The 18706-nt window shown below is 50.0% G+C and overlaps 10 protein-coding genes across 10 annotated transcripts; 7 read left to right on the forward strand and 3 right to left on the reverse strand.

Moving 5' to 3' along the window:
• Nucleotides 1-147: 147 nt before the first annotated feature.
• On the forward strand, nt 148-686 carry NCS54_01449500 (Hypothetical protein; the record flags this gene model as incomplete). The annotated part of the gene is made up of 4 exons (XM_053159643.1): nt 148-309; nt 358-420; nt 476-565; nt 612-686. 4 exons carry the CDS (start codon nt 148-150, stop codon nt 684-686), a joined length of 390 nt encoding a protein of 129 aa, XP_053015618.1.
• Nucleotides 687-1338: 652 nt separating this feature from the next.
• On the forward strand, nt 1339-3433 carry NCS54_01449600 (HET domain-containing protein; the record flags this gene model as incomplete). The annotated part of the gene is made up of 3 exons (XM_053159644.1): nt 1339-1795; nt 1845-2879; nt 3096-3433. 3 exons carry the CDS (start codon nt 1339-1341, stop codon nt 3431-3433), a joined length of 1830 nt encoding a protein of 609 aa, XP_053015619.1.
• Nucleotides 3434-4091: 658 nt separating this feature from the next.
• On the forward strand, nt 4092-5656 carry NCS54_01449700 (Hypothetical protein; the record flags this gene model as incomplete). The annotated part of the gene is made up of 5 exons (XM_053159645.1): nt 4092-4184; nt 4238-4281; nt 4334-4721; nt 4774-4938; nt 4997-5656. 5 exons carry the CDS (start codon nt 4092-4094, stop codon nt 5654-5656), a joined length of 1350 nt encoding a protein of 449 aa, XP_053015620.1.
• Nucleotides 5657-6241: 585 nt separating this feature from the next.
• On the forward strand, nt 6242-6460 carry NCS54_01449800 (Hypothetical protein; the record flags this gene model as incomplete). Its single annotated transcript, XM_053159646.1, has 1 exon — nt 6242-6460. The coding sequence occupies one exon, from the start codon at nt 6242-6244 to the stop codon at nt 6458-6460; it is 219 nt and encodes a 72-aa protein (XP_053015621.1).
• A 3260-nt stretch (nt 6461-9720) lies between these two features.
• NCS54_01449900 (Hypothetical protein) lies at nt 9721-11366 on the forward strand (the record flags this gene model as incomplete). The annotated part of the gene is made up of 4 exons (XM_053159647.1): nt 9721-9772; nt 9866-10140; nt 10204-10275; nt 10335-11366. The coding sequence occupies 4 exons, from the start codon at nt 9721-9723 to the stop codon at nt 11364-11366; spliced, it is 1431 nt and encodes a 476-aa protein (XP_053015622.1).
• Nucleotides 11367-11770: 404 nt separating this feature from the next.
• Nucleotides 11771-12232, forward strand: NCS54_01450000 (Hypothetical protein; the record flags this gene model as incomplete). Its single annotated transcript, XM_053159648.1, has 1 exon — nt 11771-12232. Exon 1 carries the CDS (start codon nt 11810-11812, stop codon nt 12230-12232), a length of 423 nt encoding a protein of 140 aa, XP_053015623.1. The 5' UTR covers nt 11771-11809.
• Nucleotides 12233-12551: 319 nt separating this feature from the next.
• Nucleotides 12552-13108, reverse strand: NCS54_01450100 (Hypothetical protein; the record flags this gene model as incomplete). Its single annotated transcript, XM_053159649.1, has 3 exons — nt 12552-12648; nt 12701-12858; nt 12980-13108. 3 exons carry the CDS (start codon nt 13106-13108, stop codon nt 12552-12554), a joined length of 384 nt encoding a protein of 127 aa, XP_053015624.1.
• A 211-nt stretch (nt 13109-13319) lies between these two features.
• Nucleotides 13320-15630, reverse strand: NCS54_01450200 (Zn(2)-C6 fungal-type domain-containing protein; the record flags this gene model as incomplete). The annotated part of the gene is made up of 8 exons (XM_053159650.1): nt 13320-13518; nt 13567-13719; nt 13766-13970; nt 14015-14301; nt 14347-14433; nt 14483-15262; nt 15304-15423; nt 15470-15630. 8 exons carry the CDS (start codon nt 15628-15630, stop codon nt 13320-13322), a joined length of 1992 nt encoding a protein of 663 aa, XP_053015625.1.
• A 1269-nt stretch (nt 15631-16899) lies between these two features.
• NCS54_01450300 (Hypothetical protein) lies at nt 16900-17652 on the forward strand (the record flags this gene model as incomplete). The annotated part of the gene is made up of 1 exon (XM_053159651.1): nt 16900-17652. The coding sequence occupies one exon, from the start codon at nt 16900-16902 to the stop codon at nt 17650-17652; it is 753 nt and encodes a 250-aa protein (XP_053015626.1).
• Nucleotides 17653-17770: 118 nt separating this feature from the next.
• NCS54_01450400 (Methyltransf-25 domain-containing protein) lies at nt 17771-18652 on the reverse strand (the record flags this gene model as incomplete). Its single annotated transcript, XM_053159652.1, has 1 exon — nt 17771-18652. The coding sequence occupies one exon, from the start codon at nt 18650-18652 to the stop codon at nt 17771-17773; it is 882 nt and encodes a 293-aa protein (XP_053015627.1).
• Between the last annotated feature and the right edge of the window lie 54 nt (nt 18653-18706).

The following is an 18706-nucleotide window of genomic DNA, read 5'->3' on the forward strand; positions in this document are numbered from 1 at the left end:
TCTGCTGAGGCGGACCCGATTTCCGATTCACGAGAGACCTAATATCACAAGAAAACTTTGAAAACACGCTGCTTTCACCACTCAACAATATCGCTTACTTTAGCCTTGCCGTGTCCCATCCCAGACTCTTCACACCAGCTTCCCACAATGTCTCTTCTCGACAGTATGCAGGTCCGCGTTGAGGGCGCTTCAGCTAACGGGCTTTACTCCCAAGCTCTGGTGGTTGGAAACATGGTCTTCCTGTCTGGTGTCACGGGCGTTGATCCGGTGACGGGGAAGCTAGTTGAAGGAACAGTAGCCGATCGCACCGTGAGCTACTCCATCCATTGTCGGCTTCTCACACTGACTTTGAGATAGACTCAGATCTTCAAAAACATTTCCAGAATCTTGGAGACTGCCGGAAGCAGTCTTCACAAAGTAGTAGGTGAAGCCTGGAATCTTGGTCATTCAATAGCTCACCCATGGCAATTACCAGATCCGAGTCAACATTTTCCTCACCTCCATGTCTGACTACGCCAGCATGAATGAGGCATACTTGAAGGTCCTAAGTCAGGACGTTAAACCGGTATGTCACCATGGTGTACCATGATAAATTGCTAACCATAGGCTAGGTTCGAACATGTGTAGCGGTGAAAGAATTGCCACGACTAACAGATATTGAGATCGAAGTAACTGCAATTTTGTAGGAAGCAGCTTGGTAGCCTTATAGTGTGCTAGATATGGTAAAGTTAGGATAAAAAGCGCCTCCCAGACTGCTGTGGAATACCTATTAATGCCTGTCCTAATCCTAAACGAATGTCTTGTGTACATTAATAGCATGAATGTTGACCTGAGGATATTAGAGTGAAATGAATTCAATGTTATAAGAGGATCTATATCTATACGAAATGTGAATCAGACTTAATTCTCTCTTTTTGCTCTTTAAGGTCCTGTTGAGATCTACACTCCTTCGATTTTATTTTCGTCATGAATCGTCGCATTTTTTTCGCTGATAAATACCTACGCTTTCTCAACTGCTTTTTTACACAACTCTATATTATTGATGTGTAGCTCACACATCAAGCATGTTTTTCTAATAACGACTGCTATTATAAACACAGCATAGAAACCCAACATGGCTTTCGACGCGACCTCTTACCCTAGGCCCTGCTGGTCATCTTAAGGCTGTATTTGACAGGGCTCTGATTGCTCAGAACCGAGTCCCACCCAAGTGGCAGTGTTTTGTGGGAAAATGGCTCACTGTCAGCACATCAATTTCCTACAACCAGCTGATGTAGCCAAGTCATTCTGTCCGCTCCTATTATTTCTCCCCTCTTTCTCCATCCTTCAGTTTACGCGATGCCTTCACCTATAGCAGCGTCAAAAGGAGCCCAGACACTGTGCCAGCGATGCTTGCGACTCACGTTCGACAACAGCGCCATCGTCGACGCACCGCCACCGCAACAGTACGAGGGGCGTGACGACCTAGATCTTGATGAATATGGAATTATTCCTCTCGATTTTATCTTGGAGGATGAACTACCCGGCCTGCCGCAACTGGATAGATCGGGCGCCAACGGTTGCCACATGTGTCTCTTCCTCAAAAAAGTCATCTTGACTCAACTACAATTGCGTCCGACAGAGCAAAACTACGCCGGCCGCATTACGCTCCAGCTGAATGAGTTCCACCCCGACCTGGCGACTGTTCAGTTTGCAAATTCCCGAGACGATTGGCTCCCTAATCGGATCGCTGGAGAGCTTCGTATGGGAACGGAAGTGTACCCTATAGATGTCTTTGCCAGGCACAGGGCGGATGGTGAATTGTTCGACTGGATACTTCCCGAAGCTCGCTAACGAACTTGCAGGTCACTATACGCCCATGCCAGACCCAAATCCGTTGTCAGATCGGTCCATTCAAAGAATCAAGGCTTACCTAAATACTTGTGTGGGAAACCATGACAAGCATCACTCGGAATGCTCATACCCAGGCACGATTGCTGCGCCGTTGAGGCTATTGAACATTTCAGACGAAAAGATGATACGACTAGAGGAGACCAACAACCAGGACATTCCATACGTCATCCTAAGCTATTGCTGGGGTCCGGCCAAGGTCGTTTTCGATGCCAGGACTGTCTTGGCAAATCTGCCAGAGAGATTAAAGGGCTTTAGGACTGATACCCTTCCACAAACACTGCAACACAGCATTTCCCTTGCGCATCGCCTTGGAGCTTCTCACATATGGATAGATGCGCTGTGCATCGTGCAAGACTCTGGGGAGTGGATCTATGAAAGCGTGCGAATGATGCAGTACTACGAAATGGCGCAGTTCACAATCGTCCCGATTGATTCCAGTGGAGCAGAGAAGGGGTTCTTGAGAAATAGGCCTCCATGGGCCGAGGACATCATCCAGTGGAAGGGTTCTCTTAACCATCTCCAATTTTATTTTCCTTCATTCAACAACATCCAGGAGGCGGGACCTGCGACTTCTTCTCCGTGGGCGAGCCGTGGTTGGACCTTTCAGGAAAGGCTTCTTTCTTCGAGGCTGGTCTTTATTGGTCGTGATGAGGTCAAGTTTCGATGTCGCGCTGGGTGGGGGAAACATGCCTCTCGAACGCCAATCACTCTCGAATCTCTTGGGAGCTATTTCCTTCCTCTGTCTCCTAAATACGCGGCAGATTCAAATGACTGGAACAGTGTTGAAATGATTCGGGACAAGTGGTATCAGATCCTAAGTGAGTATTCGCAGCGAAGCCTCACCAAGCAAAGCGATAAACTCATCGCGTTGTCGGGCATCACGTCTAAAATCAACCAACTACTCGGAAACCACGAGAAATATCTGGATGGGTACTGGGAGTCGGATCTTTGGCACGGCTTGACTTGGAGGAGAGTGCCAGTGACAGGTAGGCCACCCTGGCCGACGGTCAAATCAGAGGAGTTCCCGTCATGGTCATGGTGTTGCATGAATCAACCATTGGTCTGGCAGGATGGCACAGCCTCTGTTGATGATATTAGACTGGTTGAGGTTGTTCGACAGGGAACAGGCACAGATGGAAAAGTGAAAAAGCTCATTGTGGAGGGTTGGATGTTCGCTATTAAGCTGCTGACTGCGGTACCAGATGACCTCGAGGTGGACTTCTATCTGGACTCACTCTCAGATTCATCTGGTGGTTTGGTCAAACAAGAGGGTGTGCGGGTTGTGCTTCTCAAAGCATATTTAGATGGAGACGACAAGGAAGAGTGGTTGAAGGACCCAGCAGCAAAGCCGCATGATGTGTGCGGGCTAATTATCGAGCCGACGGATGATAGCTACGAGGGGCATGTGGTGTATCGGAGACTGGGGATTGTGGATATTCTGCCGGGATGGGACTTTAACTTTTCAAGCTCGGAGACAACAGCAGGGTCGTTGTTCTACCAGGGGATGTATACCAAGAAGGAAACTGCGGTTTTGGTATAGATTGGGAGATTGTTCAACATGTGCCATACATCGGGCCGCGATTTACGCCGTAGACAATACTAGCAAGAAGGTCACTTGGCCAGCGTTATTGTCAGTGACGGCATCCACATGACGATCCAGTCCCTTTCTCGGCCCGCAGCGGGCCGGAGGGCTTCACTCGACCCAGCGTGGTAGCGTCGCATCAAAGTCTCTCTTGCATCGGACGTCGGCCCAGGTATCGGCCCACGATCGTATTCATCACTACCCCGCAAATCACGCTCATCAAAAGCCGAGCTCGGACACTATTCTGGTAAGAAAGCCGTCGGCATTGGATCATAAAAATGCGGGGATTTGATACAATGTCTTGGCAGGGCGCTGATCATCTTCGAGATGCCTAAAAGGGGAGTCTGTCGTCGCTCCGGCTTCCCCGAAGGTCCGTTCCCCGCAAGAGTCGGGCAGAGGGATAGGTCCATGCTTTTACATGGTTGACTTCCTCGTGTAGTTGAGCTCATTGGTGCGCTAGTTTTGAATACGACTGCCTTTATTTCTCTCGGTGGGACCACCTTAATCCCACCTTACAAGGAACAAGAGGTAATTGCGTAGTATAAGTAATGACGCGATCCTTCAGTGGAACTTGGAAATGAGTTGAGAAATCAAGTAACCCATCAAGGTCATCACAATGGCTCGGTTCTCTACAATTCTTCTGGCTGCACTTTCTGCGTGCCGAGTCCAAGCCGCTCTCGACATTATTCCCGGAGCGACATGGACTGCGGTAAGACGACTACTCAATAATATCTACCATAGCTCTACTAACATGCTTCCTAGACCAATACCGGCGAGCATGTTCAAGCTCATGGCCATGGCCTCATGTATGTCAGCCTACAGCCACACCGCGATTCTATCAGGCTTACCCTTCAACAGTGAGGTCGACGGAACTTACTACATGATCGGTGAAGACAAGACAGACGGAACCTACTTCCAGAACGTCAACTGCTACTCCTCCAAAAATCTTGTCGAGTGGAAGTATGAAGGCGCCCTCCTCTCGCGCACGAGCGAGGCTGGTGACCTTGGCCCAGAACGCATTGTCGAGAGACCCAAGGTTATCTACAACGATAAGACCCGCAAGTATGTCCTGTACCTGCACATTGACAGCAAGGACTACAAAGATGCCCGCGTTGGAGTCGCCACAGGTGATAGTGTTTGCGGCAAGTATTCCTATCGAGGCAGCTTCAGGCCTCTTGGTCGCCAGAGCCGAGACATGGGTCTCTTCAAGGATGATGATGGATCTGCCTACCTGATGACCGAAGACGTGAGTGGTTTTTTTGGACTTTTGGACGTTCACGTACTAACAATTTGCACAGCGCGAGTATGGCACCCGCATCATGGCCCTTTCGGAAGATTATCTCAACGTCACCAAGATTACTTTCGAGTGGCAGTACTTTGCCGAGTCTCCAGCGATGCTCAAAAAGAACGGCTACTATTTCATCTTTGGCTCGCACTTGACGGGCTGGAACCCTAACGACAACGTAAGAGTTAATAGCTATTTGAAGCATCGTCCTAAACTAACACTCGTGCTCTTCATAGGTCTACAGCTATGCCAAGTCTCTCTCCGGTCCCTGGTCTGAATGGACAGAGTTCGCTCCAGTCGGTTCCAACACGTTCCGAAGCCAAGTGAGCTACATCCAGCCTCTTGGTACGGACAATGCAATTTACATCGGTGACCGCTGGGTCTCATCCAACCTCGCTGCTAGCACCTACATCTGGCTGCCTCTCACCGTCTCTGGCACCAAGGTTACCCTCGAGTGGCGTGATAGCTGGGCTCCCGATGTGTCCAAGGGCACTTGGTCCGAACGATCTGGAGAGACCAGCCTTGAGGGTGAGAGCGCTACGCTCAGCAATGATGCCGTCGTCATCTCCTGCAGTGAGTGCAGTGGAGGCAAGGCAGCCGGTTACATCGGAGGCGACAAGGGCGGAACTGTCACTTTCAAGGATGTCAAGAGTGCCGGTGGTCGCGATACTATCACTATCAAGTTCCGCAATGGAGATACCGCCTCGCGACATGCCAACGTTACTGTCAATGGACAGTCGCAGCGGGTAGCATTCCTGTCCACCCGACATCATTCTACCGAGGCTGGAAGCAGCTCTCTGCATTGCAACTTGAAGCAGGGCTCCAACACCATTGTTTTCTCAGATGAGGAGGGCTGGGGTCCGGATGTTGACCGGTTGTTGGTGCCTACTCAGTAGTTTGAAACCCATGAGAGATTTATATGTGACGATGAAGAGACGGGTGCTTGCACTGAATCGAGTCCTATTCGTATCTACAATTCAAATCGCTTTTCCCAAGGCAAGTACGTCAGCTTTGTTTGGATTTCTGAACGTATGGGAAAATAGGTTTTATAACACATCAAGACCTCCATCTGCAAAACTTGGCTTATCTCTTTTCTCTGTCATGCTTTTCAAACCCCCTGTCTCCGAATTCTGCCCTGCGTCAACTTGCCTTTTCCCACTCTTGTCATCCGCTGCGCCGCGCGCTTGAGCGCCAAGGCATTACCTTTTTCGTTGACAGACCCGGCTTCTCACCAGCTGGCCACTGTTCCTGGTGCATTTCTGTTGTGGCTGGTATGGCATGCAACCCTCTCTTATCTAAAGATGCGTCTTATTGGACCGAGATACCCGTTCTTGCTGCAGGTTGTCTCAGCCGCTCCGCCCCGAATACTTGGCACCACAGCCTGATTTTGAAGTGTCCAACATAAAATGGTACTGTTTCCTCACCCGCGTGAGAACAACTTTCAACCTCTTTTCTCATCAGGCATCCTGAAAACCCCCACAATGGCCCCAACCACCTCCGACGAGTTTGAGGGCGATGACTTCTCCAACAACCTCTTCAGCGACCTTGCTCCACTGCTCACCCTCTTCGGTGAGCAGGTCACCAAACAATTCCTCAGCATGAGCATGGGCTGGGCGGATAATGTCCTCCTCGCCATGGGGCCGCTTGGTATCATCACAACCATCGTTAGCGCCATTCGCGTCGGTGGGGGAAGAGGCTGAAAGCCCTCATTGGCAGGTATGATTCCCAATTTCAATCATACATGGGCTCTGACCAGTCTGCAAAGAGCACGAGAAAGTCCTTCAGTTGCCGAACAAGAGCTCCTCTCCTCAACGTCACAGAACGTCTGCGAGATGTGGAATGGCCAACAGATTGTGCCACTAATCGGAAGCGGGGAGGACATGGAAACATTCGTCATCGCTCAAGATGGCGCGGTGTCTGACCTAAGGACGGCCGTCGAAAAGGGAAATCTCCGGTCACCTTATACATCCAGGAACATTGCGCGAATTATTGTGCGAATTCTGTCCCGAAGAATCAGAAATTTCTGGTCACCTTATAGTTCCAGGGCTATTGAGCAAATTCTGTCCCGAAAAAACGGATCACCAAATCTGACACTCAACGTTCAAGGCGCCACAGCATCAACACGGGAATTTCGGGCATGGGCAGCACTGGGAACGCTTCTTCAGTTGTTTGTCGTCGCCTTTGCTGGGATGGCTACTTACCATTTGGAATGGACAAAAGCTGAATCTCGGGTGGCAGAGTATGGGTACCCTTGCTTCTGTGCCGGCACGACGTGCTTGATAATTGCAATCATAGCATGCGGGCACGTCATTGATGGTGTCACCGACGAGACGGCATGGTCTCCATTGAATAAGGGCACTCGAATACTCACACTCCAAAAAGCACGGACTGTGGGCGACCAACACTTCCCTTCCTGTGTAATTTTCATGGCAGGAGACGGCGAGTCAATCAAGTTCTCGCGGCTCAACAAGAAGAACTATAGGTATTTATGAAATCTTTCCAAGGGTATGCCTGAGATGATTATGTGCTGATCAGGTTGAGATTGCTGGTCACGATCTCCACGTCTCTAGCAATCGTGGGCTACATTGTTCAATTCGTCGGCCTTCGAGCGCTCCATTGGTCAGCAACTATAGCTCAGTTGGGGGTTACCTTGATTATGACTGCAATTCGGGCCTGGGTGAGAAGAGGTTTTGCCTCCGACCCAAATTGGCACCCACTAATTGAGGATCATGAGCTGGCCAGTCTCGCGCTGCTCATCCACTACAGTCGTGGCTGCAGATTTAATGTATCAAGGCCCCAAGAGTGGACTCAGATGGCCGAGAATCCTCTTTACGAACTCATATGTCTCTATGGCACATTTGCTTTGGATCCTTTCGGCGAGTTATTCATTCCTCCTAAAGGTCCACTGCACACGTTTTTGGATTTTCAACACCAAGACAACTATGAAGAGGATGCTTCTCTACCAGAAATTTACCGCCAGATTTCAAAAGGGCTTCCCCTGAGCAGCATCGACAAAGAAGTTACAGGCATTTCGAATATGTTTTCCGCCACCTTAAAGAGCACCTTAGACGCACTTGATTTTTCCGGAATGCTTCCTTGGAAGAGCGAGTCGTCAGGGCAGCCTCCGGAGCAGACAGTAAATCATTTCGTATCATGGGTGTTCGACATCAGCACCCCTCGCCCCGCAGCGAATGGGAAACCCACGACAACAAAGATTTCTTTCCACTTAAAAAGATCTTCGAAAAACTCCCAGCATCAATGGGATTTACTTAATCATGACCTAACTGCAGTTCTTCTGTCCCTGTCCGCCCAGGCCTTGGCGACAAGACTGGAGTATCTGCATCAAACCAGGGGTCGGGAAAAACAATCCATCGGTGATGAACTGTTTTTTGTTGATATCATCCCTCTAGCTCAGGACGTATTGTGGGCTATGGTGCGGATGATGACAGCTTCTCAAACAAAGAGATACTTGAAGAATGGCTAGATGCAGAAGTTGCATACCAGGATTATCTCGCCCCACCCGAGAGGGAGTCCTTGCTGTTGAGTTGTTATCTCGGCATGTTTCTTTCTTCGGCTTCCAGGTGTGTATTATCTTTACCAAATGATAATTGCTAATATTTTCAGACCTGGCGGATGGGTGTCCAAATTCAATTGGCAGCTCGGAGTGCACGAATTGATCATCCAAACGCGACGTGATTCAGGATTATTCCTTCAATGGGCCCAGGAGCTCTTCTCTATATTCATGCTTGCCATTGCCTCCAAAGTGAAACGAGTCCTCGGCGAGACCAAAGAGGTAGAGGGCAAAAGAGGACCAGGGAAGCGCTGCCTTAAAAACTCCGTCTTTGACACGATCGCAGAAGTAGTGGTCAAGGAAGGCTTGGCCCATGACCGAGATGAAGCATACACACTGATCGTGCCGGCCTTTGCCAAGTATGGCCTTCTTCCGACTTGCAACAATGAGCAAGAGCCGGAAAAAACTTCGGAAAGGCCGGCATCCCAGTCTCCATCAAACAGTGGGGAGAATATCCACTAACCTGTGCACTCGAGTCATGGACGTCCTGTCAGACATACAATAGGAATACTTGATTGGGCAATGCACTAGTGACGGTTGCGTATGGTGACGATGTGAATTTCGAGAGGTTGAAGGAGACAGTGACTTCAAACAAGCTCCGTTCAGCAGGAGATTTGGGGGTCCAAATACGGGTATTCAGATGTATTAGATGCGTCGGTGACTATAGAACAAGATAAAGACAGCAGGCGTGCTTAACACCATTCACATAGCAACTCGAAAGAAGGTTGATGTGTTAGTGATTTATTCTGATCGATGATTGGAGGTGCTAGGGCAAAGAGGCGGGCCAGTGATTCTTATGAAAATAACCGGAAAGACGTTTAATCAAGCTTTCGTCTGTTCTTCTCGTCTATCTCGCTTCCCATCCATGACCTTGTCTCTCTGGAGAGTTCTATTTTTAGATCTTGGCTCTCGACTTATGCTTAAACTCTAGTCCCTATCTTAGCTCAACCTGCCATGTTAAAATTGGTCCTAGCAAGTATAACTCGATTTACTTCTAAGAAAACAACTTGTATGTTATCAGGCTATACTCCCAACTGTCAATCAAGCTCTAATGCTTGATTTTGAACGTTTCAGGTCATGTTCAGTGACGATTGTGACGTCAAAACTTCTATGCGCGACGTGGCAGGTCCGTGAATACACAATGACGTCAGTGCCTCAGGCCGCGACACTTATCAGCTGACAAGCGGGCACCAAGCATGGCCCGAACCCCGCATAACCTCCAGCTCCATCGTCACTCATCATCACCGACCTCATATTGAAACCTTGTTTCAGTCGCTTTTATTCTGCTCTCTTTTGGGATCCTGTTCTTTCCTCTTCCTCCTTTCTGCATCCTTTTCCAAACCCGTCAAACGAACCGCCCTCAACCCGCTCTGAGTGCCCTCACCCATCATGGCGTCTCTCGTCGACACCTTGACCGCCTCTGGAGGCACAGAATCCGCAGGTTAGATGCTCCTTCCAAGCCTCGACATTCACGATTCCACAATGCTCGATCCCATATGCACGTCCCGGGATTATCTGGCTCACATTTGACAAGGCTTCCTCAACGACATCATCGCTCAGCTATGGCCCAACATCAACGTCGCAGGCGGCAGAATGATCAAGGAGATAGTCGAGCCCATGCTCGAAGCCATGCTTCCTGGTCCTCTCTCCTCACTACGCTTCGTGAAGCTTGATTTTGGGCCTACCCCGATCCGTCTTTCTCACGTCGACGTTCACAAGACCGAGCTCCAAGGCATCAAGCTTGATATGGACTTGGACTGGGACGGCAAGTGCGATTTTGAGCTTGAAGGCGGCATGGTGCCCAAAATTGTGAGTGTCTACCAACTGACGAACGCGGTTGCTCTCGGCGTCTAACTGAGTATCAATTCGTAGGGAATCGAGCACGTCAAGTTGAGGGGAAGACTGTCAGTCCTGCTCTGTCCCTTGACCAACGTCATCCCTTTGGTATGAGCTCCAGCTTGATCAAGATGCTATTCTCGGATACTAATGCCAACGGTCGCCAGATTGGGGCTGCCCAGGTCGCTCTCATCAACCCGCCGACTCTTGAACTCGACTTCACTGACGCCGCCAACATCGCCGACTTTTCCATCATCGACAAGGCCGTTCGCAAGGTCATTCTCAACATCATTTCTTCCATGGCGGTCCTGCCCAACCGCTTTCTCGTTAAGCTCGACTCTTCCAACGACTACTTCAAGACCTTCCAGCACCACCTCGGTGTTATCCGCCTCACGATTGGCACCGCTACCGGAATTACGGGCCCAAAGAAGAGCGGAGCCAAACGACTCCTGCAGAAGCTCGTCAAGGATGTGCCCGACTGCTATTGCAATGTAACCGTTGGTGCGGAAGAGGAGTGGCGCACTTCCACTCAAAAGAACAGCCACGATCCCGAGTGGAACGAGACACACGACTTTCTCGTCACGGATTACGACCAGCGCATTACTGTTGACGTCAATGACGATGATCTCGGTGGTGACGACGATATTGGCATCGCTACCACGACTGTCAAGCAGCTTCTTCTGGCCGGCGGCTCCCAGGAGCTAAGTCTTGTCCACAAGGGTCAGCCTACCGAGAGCAAGCTGACGCTGTATGCCAAATTCTTCAACTTTGTTGGTGAAGCCGACAGTATTTCGGCCGAGAGCCAAGAGGAGGGACAAATCTGCGGTCTTGCCACCGTGCTCATCGCCGGCGTCACCGGACTTAGTGGTCAGCGCGACGAGCTCAACCCCAGCGTCAAGGTTACGTGGGGCGACAAGGAGTTTGTCACTCCTGCAAAGACTTACAGCCCAGGCACAGACATTTTTAACCCTGCCTTTGACTCAGCCTTCCGATTCCCCATCACGGCCGACGTCCTTGCCGACCCCCCAAGCTTCAAGCTGACGCTGATGAATGGAAAGGATGAGGCTGGAAGCTACGAAGTTCCGTACACAACTGTGGCTGGGGCTCCCGAAATGGGTATCGAGCAGGAATTTGACGTCGGAGCTGGTGCGGCGGTCAGGGCTCGGGTTGTCGTTCGCGGATTGCGGCTGGCTGATTGATTTGAAAGAGAAAATGCATTCATGACGTGACGGCAAAAATCATCAGTATGAACCTAGCAAGCAATAAAATGCTCTTTTCCTCGCATGACCAAATTTGAGTTTGGTGTAGGCAGTCTCGTGTTCTTGGCACTGTTTAAAGAGAGTGCATTGGACATTGAATACCATGCTTCATCCAGCGCGACGAGTAGGGCGAGCGTCGAGTGTATCATTCCATTCGCCAGTTGTTCTGTAGTCTGATAGTATGCTAATGTTGAAAACTTGCTTTCACATAGTTCCGATATCAGCAAAGACGACGTCATCAACTCGACGACGTCATTCCGCCTCACCCGTCTGGCCGATCCACAGCCAAGGATATAAAACCAACACTAGGCGCAAGCCAAGAATTGCATTCAACATCTTACACATACAACACCCATCATTCACACACATCTTCCTCCAGCATAATGTCCAAACTTGTCGACGACGTCAAGTCCGGCCTCAAGGGCGTCCGAGGTGCTGGTGACGCAATCCGGGGCGAGGTACTAAAGGCCACCGACCAAACCTTTGAGAAGAACCCGGATCATCCGACAACAGTTGAGTCGCGCACAGAAAACGAGGCAATTGCAGAGAAGGGCAAGAAAGACTTACGGGGAGCTGATGAGATGCTTGCGCGCCATGAGTGGAAGCGCAAGGGCGTCGCTCCCCCGGCGCATGAGGCTACGTCATCGGTGAATCAACCTGTGTCTGAGAATGAGAGGCCAGCCGAGGCTCTTCATCGGGAACCCGGGACTATTGCGCCTGGGGAAACGTCGCATTACGGGACTGGAAGGGTTGGGGAGTCTGCGGCTGCGGCGCCGGACGTGTCTGAGAAACACCGGTACGCTTGAGTGTGCCTCGAGCCAAACAAAGGCGTTCGTCTCTCGATTATCAAGGTAAGATGAGCTATCCCTTCCATCCTTGTACTTTTTATGGGGATACTAATCAAACCAGTTCAATCACTCCCTCGTTGAAGATCCAAAGACATCCGTGGGAAGTAAGAGCAACCCATTTACGGATGAGCGTGATATGAGCCCGGTTTTTATCAGAATACTTTGAAATTGTTTAATTATGTGCGTATTTGCGTTCAATCTTGAACTAGCGATGATTGCGAACCAAAGTCAACAGCAACCGCAAGGCAAGGCCCTGCTTTTAAAGTCTTTTCATTGACTATACCTTCGACTTGGCAACTGATTGTCTGGTAACCAAACCAACACACTTCATCCCCAGCAGAGTCTTAGGCGGTAGCTCCAACATGAACACGGTCCTAAGCATGCATATTAGCATAGGTCCTTGGTAAATGAAAATGGTTGTCTCACGTCCCTGCAGGCTTGATATCTCCCCAATATGTCTTGTAAACCTCATTCATGCGCGCAAACTTTTCCGAGCTAGCCATGTAAATCGTGACTTCAATGACATCGTTCAAGCTGGACCCCGCTGCCTCTAGAGTTGCGCCCAGGTTGTTGATGCATCGGTGCTAATAATCCAGGTTAGTAGTGTTCAATACAAGAGAGTTGACGTACTGTGTGCTCTTCAATGTCCCCATCAATAACTTGACCGGTTATGGGGTCTTATGCGATGGCGCCCGAGGTGAAGACAAAGCCATTGGCGACGATGCCTTGACTGAGGAGGCCACCCATGGGAGCGGGGGCATCTTTTGTGAAGACTGGAATGCGCGATGCCATATTCTTAATTCCTTGGAGAGAAAGATATTCAGGTCTCAGCATGTCGGATGTGAAATCCAAGCGGGCATTTCGCTGCGGGTCTTATATCGCTCAGTTCTGGACTTTTTGACTCGGCCCAATTGTAACTGACTCGGCTCAACTATACAAGTTAAAAACGCGTTGTCTTTAATTGCAACAAAGTTTCGTGGAATTTTTATATACCAAATTAATTATATAAGGTCATGCTAGCTTTGCGTTTTCTACTCCTGAGAATCTAACTTTTACATATATCTTCACATAATATCTTGGCAATCTGATAGTCCTGCTCAATAGTGGGACTATGAGCAGCAGACTCCTCCAGATAGTCCAACGCAAATGACTTCCACTTCAAATCAACGTCCGACACAATATCCCGGATGTGCTGATATGGAGAAACGCTCAAGGCAAAAATAACACATATTTGACCAAAGAGCCTAGCATTTGTCAGAATAGTAAAAGTTTGCAATGGAAGAGTGTCTTACTGGCCGCTGACAAAGAATCGCAGAGGGTTGCAACTCTTCATTGAGTTTGCTACTTGAAGAATTGATGCCCAATTTAATACCGCGGCTATTGTATCGCGGCATTTTCGGAGATGACCTTCCGTCAGAGAAGATGGGCGCTGCAGGGCGCGATGCCTAAATGCCGTCAGTGATTATCTCAGTCTCTGATGATGTTACTCACAGCAACGGTCGGCCGATGTGATATCTCGCAACGAAGTAACGACAGTGAAGCCAAGCAGTTACTAAAATATCTGAAGGTGAATCTGCCCGGCTCAGTGGGGCCTTGGGGTCGAACTGCAGCATTGGAGGGAGCCTTTGCCGCCATTGCTCCAGCTGGCGAATCAGTTCGTCCTCCACGGGTTCCGGAGGATAGTCGGCGGTTGGGCCTGCAGATGTGAGTACGAGTCAGGGAAATCAGGCATTCACTTACTTGAATGAAACAAACTGTTACGGGCTCGCGTTAGGATAAGTCGATGGGCGAGCTGCGACAAAAAGTGATAGTGAAAGAACGGGTCATCTCCTGGATAACGAAAAGAGCCAAACGAGGGGATGTCTTCGACTGATATGAACTTTGGTAGAGCAATGTGCTCTTCAAGCTCGAGCGAGTTGCTCGGTGGCAGATTGAGCTCTTGCGTGAGAACGGCTTCAAACATGCTTGTGATCCAAAAGAGCCGTGACTGCATGTCGAGCATCCACTCGTCACGGTCCCTGGAAAGGCTGCAACTTGTTAGAAGCTATTGATTCATGAGTAAGACAACTCACTTGTTCCAGAAATATGCGCTGCAGGCACTGGCCTTGTTGAGCATAGACCACCAGTCAATAGGTCGGAGAGCTTCCGCATAAAAGAGACTACCAACCATTAGCACATTCCCTAAGAACGACCAATCCGAGTTCTTACCCAGATAGCAAGTAGAACTGGCAGGCCTGAAGCCCTTGGTCGCATATCAAGAAGCCCAGTCGCTTTCTGGCCTCGTTGAAAAATGCCAAGCCCGGCATGTCTCCATCCTGAACCCCAGCAAGCCCAGAGGTTCCAGGAGTTGTGGCTGATGCAAAGCCCCCTTCCACCAGCGCCTTTTGGCCAATAACGCCCAGCGCCATGACAACCAGCACTATGCAGCTTTCTATGCAGATGCCAAAGTTACCATCAATGGCGACACCCAACGTTCGCTGGAAGTAGGTCTTTTGGTCAAGAATAGGGTTAGCGAGGTTGAATGTTGAAAAGTAGACATCAGACAACTCCTTCAAAGTCGCCACGCTCAACCCCGACAGCCAATCCGACTGCAAGTCTGAAGATGTCGGGAGCTGCAGGTTTGGCCGTGATGCTTCCAGGCGCGTGCTGTAGTCAGGCCCGTTGACTTGACACAAGAGTTTGACAGATTCCGGCAGCGCTGATTGAATGGCCGGCCAGAAAAGGACTTGATGAGCGCTGAATGATATGGGTGGGCTTGAATCTGTGTTTGAAGTAGGTGTTGCGACCACTGATTCACGTCGCTGCAAGAATGACGGTACACCCAGGATTTCGCTCGAGTTTGCAGGAGACCTCGGGAGAATTGTCCTCGAATGTGTGGCGTTCAATCGGTTATCATTCAGCGAATTTCTGTCGACGGCTCTATCCTCGTCAATCTTTCCCTCGATGCGCCGCAGAATGTTCACAATCATGCCCAAAGAGGCTTCATTTCTGGGAAACTCTCAGCCTCATTCAAACTCACGGTTACCGACATGCAATTACCTTGTAGCTTTCCTCTGCGCGAAGCGACATGGGATTCCAAGCGACCTGCAAAGGCCACAGGGAAAATCTTCATCACATCTCGTTTTTTTCTGGCGACAGTACTCGCAGGCCTAAAGAGGTCAGTCTCACCGATTGTGACGAGTGGTGGCTGCTCACCTGTCTTGCAATAAATCCTCTCTGTCTTTTTGATGGAGGGCCCTCATCAGAGCCTTGGGCCTCCAAGGGAGGGGTGTCCTCGTCGGGTTCTGCCATGTCGTTTGTCTCGTGCACGTGTTTTTGAGGTCAGCCGGGGAGAAATGGTAAACTCCGGACTCCATTCCCAGATCTCGGATATTTATTCTTCCGCCAAACCATGATCGGAGGGTTTTAAGCCAATCAATGCGCGACAAGAATGCGCTTCACTGCATTTTTAATCCGCCTGCGATGCTCGGCCTCAATCGATACACATTGCTCACGATTGGGTTCAATGATATAACATCTTATCTCCAGTCTTAAGAAACGTGAGCTGGGAGAATATCGCGATCTATTCTAGGGCATTTTCACTACACATGCGAGTACAAAGGGTTAGAAATTAGGGAGATGTGGTGAATGATGGTTCAGATATGGGTTCCATGATAACAAAACTTCGTCGTGATCACAGAATTTCGTAACGCCACTCGCGGCCTCCCTTTTGTGGAATCAAGCATTAAACACAGAAAGCCTTATATCTTATATGCTGCTAGAATGACCTCAAGAAACCCTATCTTTTCTATCAAAATAGGTGCAGATTGATGCAGCTCTAGGGTACGTACGCTCGTGTTGGGTTGCCAAGCCTTTTTCCACAAATCTGGGGAATTGACCTAAAGGCGACAGACCCACTTCAACGATTGGTTCCCAACCTATTTTTAGGCATTTTGGTCAACATCGCTTCATCTGAATCAGCACCAATGACCGGGAAAAAAAAATATTGTTTCAGGCACGGGTCTCTGAAGTGGCCGAAGTGGTCAGACCCTGGGAAGAACAATGCAAGGAAGCCCTGAAAAGAAGAAATAGAATTCATCAAAAGGCAGCGTCTAATCTAAGAATAACGTCGACAAGACCCTTGCTTTGTCGCGGCACGTCTTGACCAATCAAATTTCCCCATTCATAACAAAACGGCGGCGCGTAACGCACGTTTCACTAAGCGCCTCCCCGGGTCGCGCTGCAAGGGCGGCAAAACACAAACGATTGGGGCTTGATTGACGGCATTCAGACGCCTGGCCTCTTTGTCGTCGGCCTCGTTTGGCACTATTGGTTGTAGGTGGTTTGACCTGAGAAGCTGTTTTGCGTGGACTTGTTTGATGATTCGACGTTGCTGATTGTTTTGTCGCGTGTTTCTTTGTGGTTTGTATTTATAAGGCTGCTTGTCTTGCACTTATTCACTTTGCAAACCATCTCTCGCTTTTCACTTTCACTGATCTTTCCATTTTCTTACCCTTTCTTTTTTTTCTTTCATTTCCCACACACACTGCTGGCAGATTCTCTTCATAATACTGGTTCACAACTCGTTCAACTCAACCACCAACCAACTCTCTTTTCACTTCACCCATCTCACTCTCTGTACCAAAATGGGCAAGGGCAAGCTTAGTTCCGCCATCAAGGCCGGCCAGACCGCCATCGAACTCGGCCAAAACGTCCAGGGCATCGCCGGCGCCGCCAACGAGCTCCGCAACGCAGACAAGGGCGAGCTTGGTCGCAAGGCCGGTCGACACGCTTTCAATGAGGGTGCCGAGACGGGCAAGACCATGGGAAAGGCGTGGCTCAAGACTTTCGAGGTCGTGCCGCGCCTCGTGTGTCGTGGTCTGCAGTTTGTCTTTGCGCTCATTGCCTGTGGATTTTACGGACATCGCGTTAGCGATAATGACAAGGATAACAATGGTGGTTTCTCACCTGAATGGTACTTTGCCCTCACTGTCGCTGGTCTGTCAGCTACCACGGCCATTCTTTTTGTTGCGATCACACCTCTCGGCGCTCTTCCCTACATCGGCAGCAAGCTCAAGCTGTTCAAGACATACCGTGCATTCGCCTGGGACCTCATTCTCTTTGTCCTGTGGCTCATCGTTTTCGGCATCTTTGCCGGTATTTTTCTCGGACGCGACAGCGACGACAAGTACAAGGGTGCCTCAACGGGCCCCATGAAGGTCGCTGTGTGGATCGACCTCGTGAGCGTCATTCTCTGGTTGATTTCGGGTACTTATGGCTGCCTCAAGACGTTTCTTGGCGAAAAGGCGGATGCCCTCACGGATAAGGTGGGACAGAAGCTGTTTGAGAAGAAGAACAAGGCTCCCGCCAAGGAGGCCAACTACGCCGAGAGCGTGTAATGCGCATTCTTTCTTTGTCAATGGAGCATGGAATATGGATTCTCACTAGAATATTGTTCAATCAGGATACCGGGGGCCGGCGTTTTACTACCGTTAATGAATACAATACATGTTGCATCTATGCCTTGATAGCGACTACAAACAGTCGAGGATACGGCAAAACAACCTTTCCGTCCTTCTGCGTAGGATAAGCGGCTCTCAGTCTCGCTATATACTGCTCAGTGTACTCCTTGCGCTCTGATTCTGTCAAAGGGTCGAGGAAGGGACGTAGGCCTGTGCCCTTGACCCATTCAACAATGCCCTCGTGATTCTCCATGGTGTGGTAGTATGTCGTCTTCCAGATTGTCAAGTCGGCGCAAAGATGTTTCAGCCCGTCGTAGAGCTCAGATGGGTCGGGGAATTCTTCTCGGACAGGGTTTGCAGCCTTGAGCTTTTCTGTCCAGGGCACGTTGGGGGCAAAGGCCGTTTCTTTCATGGCGACGTGCGAAGGCTCCGATAGGTTGAAGGGGACCTGGACTGCCAAAGAGCCGCCGGGCGCAAGATGCTCCAACAGTTGACGAATTACCTGGATTCGGCTTCCTGCTGGAATCCACTGAAGGACGGCGTTTGAGAAGAGCACGTCGACAGGTCCATCAGGCTTGTACGCCTGTAAGTCGGCAACGTCAAAAGCCACGCCTGGCAGCGTCTCCTTGGCCTTCCGTATCATGTCGGGCGAGGAGTCAATTCCCGAGAGATCCGCATCTGGGTAGCGCTCTGCCAATACGGCGGTGGAGTTGCCGGGACCACAGCCCAGATCAACAACTCGCTTGGGTGAAGTTGCGGGGACTCGGGAGAGCAGATCAACAGCGGGCTGCGTTCGCTCGTTGAGAAACTTGACGTATTGGTTGGCGGACCAGCCGTCTTTCGTGGCTGATGCCATGGTTCTTAGCTGGTATCGCGATGTTGCTGAGCGAAGTTGGTAGAGGGATCGTCCAAGATGACGTGTGACTGACGGGTTCATCTTGATGGTGCCACGTGAGAACTAATGATTGGTAATGTGATCCAGAGCTGAGGA

The sequence above is a fragment of the Fusarium falciforme genome, chromosome 12, assembly GCF_026873545.1.
Source record: "Fusarium falciforme chromosome 12, complete sequence".
Classification (NCBI taxonomy): domain Eukaryota; kingdom Fungi; phylum Ascomycota; class Sordariomycetes; order Hypocreales; family Nectriaceae; genus Fusarium; species Fusarium falciforme.